Here is a 6000-nt window from a genome sequence, read left to right as displayed (position 1 = left end):
AAGGGTCATCTAGCCCAGCCCCCTGCAAAGCAGGAATCTTTCGCCCACCATGGGACTCAAACCCACAACCCTGAGATTAAGAGTCTTGTGTTCTACCAAATGAGCCACCCCCCTTTACTTGGCTGGAGAACCGCATTGTGGAATTTGTGCGAGTTTCAAAGGATAACTCGTTTCCATTCTCATATGGTTTTGGATGGGCAAATCCCACAGGCAAAACAGAAGGCAGCTTCCAAAGGTGTAGCCCTAAAACACCCAATATAAGACACTTCACTGTCGCCTGGACCAAACCAATAGGTACATTACCCAGCCAGGGAATCCAGCGCGGCAAAAAATCAGTGTTTGATTCAATTGGGTTCGCCCTTGGATTTGTTGCAGAGCGCCTCCTGGCGGCAGCTCTGTGCAACTCTCATGAAAATCAAAGTGATTGTGACACTTTCCCCTTGCATGCCAAGACAGGCACCAGAAGATTGAGCGGACAGGACCATTTTGGGGTCCAACGGTCCACAAGGCGGTTTCTGCACCTGCTGCTGTAGAAGGAGGTGAGAGGCAGATGGGGCTCGTCAACCTGGGAAGGTAGCCCATCTAGGAGAAGGAAAGGTCTGATCCTAAACCTCGGCTGCTTTGCAGGAGAAGAAAATGCTAAGGAGTAAATACTGCAGACTGGAGTTCCTAAGTGGTTGGATGGCGGCTTCTATGCCTCCTTCCAGCAACTCCTGCAGCCAAACATATTTCCTTTGGTCCACATCAGCAAGGCCGAGAAGGGAGTGTTGTTGTCTGGGCAGCTCAGGATCTCCATACATACTACTCAGGTTTGCGTCTCGGAGTGGTCACTGTGGTCCTGCCAATGCAGTAGTGTGACTTCACCCCCAGAGGTGCACTCCATTGTCTCTCGACGGATGGCAGCAGTGATGGCAATATAAATCAAGCATTTCTCTAAAGCCAGGTAGTTCCGTTGCAAGGAGTCGGGTCAGCTTGATCAGCACAGAAGTCAGTGGCACAAGCTACTGGGAGGAACTTGTTTTTAAGAGAATGCCGCAGTGAGACCATAGCTCAGTGGTAGGGCACATGTTGAGGATCCCTGGGTCAGGGGTGGCTCGTGACCATTTGTTCTATTTATTCCTTACATTATATACCACCTAGGAGCTCAAGGAGATTGGCATGTTCCTCCCCTTCTGCTTTTATCCGCACAACAACCCTGTGAGTAGGGTCAGTCTGAAAGGCAGCGACTAGCCTGGGGTCACCCAGTGAACTGGGCGAGTGAGGATTCGAACCCTGGACTACTAGGTCCTAGTCCAGCACTCTTAACTGCTACACTCATACCAGTGAGGTGGAAGGCAAGGGGTGGAAACAGCAGGCGGAACCAGAATCAATCAGAGGCACAGCCAACTAATTCAAATCTTCTTCCATCCTCCTCTCTGGTGAGGTCAGGCCTGAGACTAAGAAACTGTGTTTAAGTTAGGCAGATGAGCAGAGAGGACTGGATGAGGTTTGTAGGACAAACCTTGCTCTGTTTTGCTGTTATTTCTCTTTTTTGCTTGCATTTACATCCCAGCTTTTTCTCCAAAGGGTTCAAGGTTCTGTTTACAAAGTCTACCGCCTCCTAAAAATCCAATTTCCCCGCGTAAAAACTTCCAGTGCCCAAAAGAGAGTAGGGGAAGAGGAAAATTCAACTGCACATCTCTGGGGCTTGTGAGGAGGTGTGTGGGAGGGAGCAATCGATGTTGTGTCCAAACGACTGCATCGTGCTGGTGAGTCACTACGCCAGCTCCTTCCCTGAGCTTTCTGATCTGCACCGCGCAGAATAAAATTAGCACTTGAATAGTGCTGATCGAGTAACCCAGCAAATGCAAAGCTATAAATTTTCTGCTGTTCTCTGGGGAGGCTGGGGGGGGGGGGGGCTTCTTTTGTGCAGAGACAAACCGAGCAGCTGGCAACGCCGGTGTGGAAAAGCACCCTCTGTCCGAAAGAATGCGGGATTCCCAATGACAGAAGGGAAGGGATGGGATATTTTGCAAAGTGGTCAGAGATTCCGCGCTGCTCCTTGCTCAGAAATACAGAACCCTTCGACTCTGCTAAGGGCCTTCTGGCGGTTCCCTCACTGCAAGAAGCCAAGTTACAGGGAACCAGGCAGAGGGCCTTCTCGGTAGTGGCACCCGCCCTGTGTAACGCCCTCCCACCAGATGACAAAGAGATAAACAACTACCAGACTTTTAGACGACATCTGAAGGCAGCCCTGTTTAGGGAAGCTTTTAATGTTTGATGCATTACTGTATTTTAATATTGTGTGGGAAGCCGCCCAGAGTGGCTGGGGAAACCCAGTCAGATGGGCTGAGTATAAATAATCAATCAATTATTGATTATAATTATTAAATATTAATTATATAAGGCCTCTTGCTCCTCCAGATGGAGGCTGGAGAGGAGTGTTCAAGTGGGTGTTGAAACTGAGCTACAGTCCAAAAGCAAAATTTGCATCTGTTGCTCCACCCACTTTTGCCTCTGGCCACGCCCACCATGATGCCCCCACCTCCAGGTGTTGCTCTCCTATCATTCCTGACCTTTGGCCATGGCCTGCAAACAGGACAGCACTCGGCTCACCTGTGATTCTCAGCAGCCAGTGAGACGGCGGAGGCAACCGTTGTGGCTAGTAGCTGCCAATACCTTTGTTGTTCGTGAATTTGCCTAATCCTCATGATCTCTAAAGCCGGTTGTTTTTTAAAAAACAGAAAAAACGCTGGAGCCAAGACGTAAAGTAATCTAAGGCCTTCTTTTTTTTTTAATTCCTTTTTTTTTTTAGATTAAATATATCTTGGATAGAGTTTCTCTCCTTAAAACCACACAAAAGGGGGAGGAAATACATTCTTCATGTAGGTACGAAATACTGACCGTGGAGCAGGAACCATTTACAGTGCAAAGTACAATATTAACACAGATGCAGGGCTATCACCACCTACAGACGATTATCATTACAATTTCTACAGCATTCACCAGGGCAACTTAATGCTTCCTCGCCGCACTGAGCAGCGACTCTAGAGCATTTGACTGCTGCCGGATCCTACAGAGTGGGCGTTTTAATGGAACTTGCTTCCGAAAGCCAAAACAAAACCCCCAGGCAATCGCCACACTCCTCAGGTTTATCGTTTCTTTGCTGAGTTTTACACTCATTCGTAGCAGCGACAGGTTTTTTTAAAAATCCGCGACTGCAGCCAGCTGCTGTGCAATCTAGGGACACGGACACCCTGGCGAAGATAAGAGGAACTATTTGAGAGGTGCTGATTGTTACAAGGGTCTTGTAAAACGGGCACACCCACATTCACATGCACACGCACGCAGAGAGGGTTGACCGGAGGCAGGACACAGTGACTTCCAGGAAATCACGTTTCTAGGCTGGAACGACGGAGACGGGGGCGTGGATCCCCCAGGATAACCCCGTCTGGGTTCAGTAAGGAATGTCGTTCTGGTAGTACTGGATCATATCGTAGGTCTTACTCCTGGAAAAAAGATAACAGAAACAGAAGGTGATTCAGAAGTGGTCACCGGTGAGTTATACAGTGGTACCTTGGTTCTCAAACGCTTTGGTACTCAAACAACTTGGAACCAAAACACTGCAAACCCGGAAGTAAGTGTTCTGGTTTGCGAACTCTTTTCGGAAGCTGAACATGCTCCGTTTTGAGTGTTACACTTCTGATTTGAGTTCCACACTTCCATTTTGAGTGTCACGCTGAGGTCTGTCTGTTTTTGTTATTTATTTTGTGTTTTTGTGGCTCTTCTTTTTCACTGTGTGGAACCCAGCTCAGCTACTGATTGTGTGACTGCAGTACATTGTTTATTTCTTTCATTTTGTGGATCAATGGTCTCATTAGTAAAATTCATGTTAAATTGCTGTTTTAGGGGTTGTTTCTAAAAGTCTGGAACGGATTAATCAGTTTTGCGTTGCTTTCTATGGGAAAGCGCACCTTGGTTTTGGAACGCTTTGGTTTTGGAACGGACTTCCGGAACGGATTAGGTTTGAGTACCAAGGTACCACCACTGTAACGTGAAAAAGGTGTTATAAAAATGTGACACCAGAGGGTGCTGTAGAGCAGCGATCTTTCGCCAATGGAAAATAGCATGTTTTTAAATAGTGTTTTCCAGATCAGTGGCGATCCAGCCCTAGACGGTGTGGAGCAGGTTTGGGTGGCAAATGACCACACCTGGCAGTACATATAAAGTTCCTTTTAGGGTTTCAGAGCTGGGCAGACTGAGGGAAATACAGAAGCTTCCACTGTTTTCACTGCTAAGGGTCAGTTACAGAAGAAGGACTGCCAGGGTGGTAATACCACTTGTCTGGCGGAGGATGGAGCCTACTGCGCCAAAGGTACAATTCTCATTCATCGCTCCTCCTGGTTTTGCCTCTGGCTCAAGCCCATGACTGGGATGTGGCCCCTGGAAGGCTGCCCCGAAGGAAATGCGGCCCTTGGGCTGAGAAAGGTTCCTTCGCTAGAGAACAACCAGGAAATAAGCCAGCAGGCGCGTAGTGGCCTACCTGTTGCTGAGGAAACAGCTCTGGATGATCTTGATGATGAAGTTGGCCGCTTCTCTCTCCGTCATGTTGGGGCTGAACCTGTTCCTGTTGGAGGAGGAAGCAGAGGAGATCTCAAGAGTTTGGGACTTTGCAGTTTGGAGAAAAGGCAAGTGAGAAGTGACATAATCATGCCCGGGCATGGAGAAAGTGGAGGAAGAAAAGTTATTTCTCCCTCTCACACAGCGCCAGAACTTGTGGATATCCAATGAAGCTGAATGTTGGAAGATTCAGGAGAGATGGGGAAAAAACAGGACTTCTTCAAGCAACACAAACTATGGAACTTGCTCTCCTAGGAGGCAGTGGTTGCTCCAAATTGAATTATGTTCTTACGAGGACAAAAATGTCTCATCTCTTAGTTAGGGCCTCTGATTCTGACAACGAAATGAGACACAGGCTGCTCTGTGGCAATGTGGCTGACGCCCCGCAGCTGGATCCTAATCCCATTTATTCTAAAGTCCCATGTTGTTTCACTTCCAGATATGGGAACGATCCGATGCCTACGCTCTTGAATGCCGTGCCAAGCTTCGGGCATTCAGTTAATTCACTGCACTTCAGGGATTCAAGTAATCCCATAATGTGGATTCAATACTGACAACGTATATAGTTGTTTTAAACGTTTTATTTTATGCTTCTTTCTTTAATGCAAGCTTTTTGTTTTTGTGAAAATTAATAAAAAAATTATACATTTTTTTTAAAAAAATAACTGCACTTTATGGAACCAGGGCTGCTTTTTTAAAAGGAAAAATTAGAATTGCTCAGAGGGGTGCGATTCTAATCTGCACGCCAGCTGTGTGCTGCTCTTTCACACCTGTGCCCTTTCCTCAGGGATGCTGTAATGGTTATATGGGGTTGCTCGTGCGTAAGTTGCCGCCACTCCTGGCTAGGTAGCCTGGTTAAACCTTTCCTGGCTGGACAGCCCTTCACTTCGTGGCTGTTCAGTCGCTAGCAGAATCCGTCAGTGGGCGTTTCTTGAACTTCTTCTAGCAAAGAAGCTCTTTGACGCCAAGTCTATGCCTACTTTCCCTGCGCGGAAGTCTTCTGCGCAGGGTGGGTGTGGGTAGCGGAGGACCTGTGCTCTCCCCACTGGTCTCCAGCGAAGAGCCCTCTCTCCGATTCCCCCATCCGCCCCCCTTTATCCCTGGTGTTACGCTGATTTCCTTCCCCAGCCACTGAGTCCCCTCTCTCCCTGCTTGGCCCTTCTCTGGCATCGCTTGGGAGCCCTGCCTCCACTTCTGGCTCCAATGTCAGTTCCCTGACAGATGCTTCCTTGCTCAGAGGACACGTTTTATCTGGAAGCCTGCGTTAAGAGTAGGAGGAAATCCTCAGAACTGCGAACTTGACAGTATTCTGAGGAGCACCTTAGGCAGAGGAAGGAGACGCAAGAATGCTTGTTCAAGGCATTCTTGTTCCATCAAGCTCTGCTGAAAGACCAGCTCCAT

General features: G+C 48.0%; 1 protein-coding gene across 1 annotated transcript in view; it reads right to left on the bottom strand.

Annotated features, from left to right (window-relative positions):
* Window positions 1-2745: 2745 nt before the first annotated feature.
* PI4KA (phosphatidylinositol 4-kinase alpha) overlaps window positions 2746-6000 on the bottom strand; it is a 91574-nt gene continuing 88319 nt past the window's right edge. Inside the window, exons 54-55 of the mRNA XM_081842728.1 lie at window positions 4523-4606; window positions 2746-3488 (exon numbers count right to left, since the gene is read on the bottom strand). Of these exons, the coding sequence (XP_081698854.1) occupies window positions 3437-3488; window positions 4523-4606 (136 nt within the window). The 3' untranslated portion in view covers window positions 2746-3436. The remainder of the gene's footprint in view (window positions 3489-4522; window positions 4607-6000) is intronic.

The sequence above is a fragment of the Podarcis erhardii genome, assembly GCF_964252035.2.
Source record: "Podarcis erhardii genome assembly, chromosome: 15".
NCBI lineage: Eukaryota > Metazoa > Chordata > Lepidosauria > Squamata > Lacertidae > Podarcis > Podarcis erhardii.
Note: the sequence above shows the minus strand (reverse complement) of the source record. Positions and strands in the feature narration are given on the sequence as shown.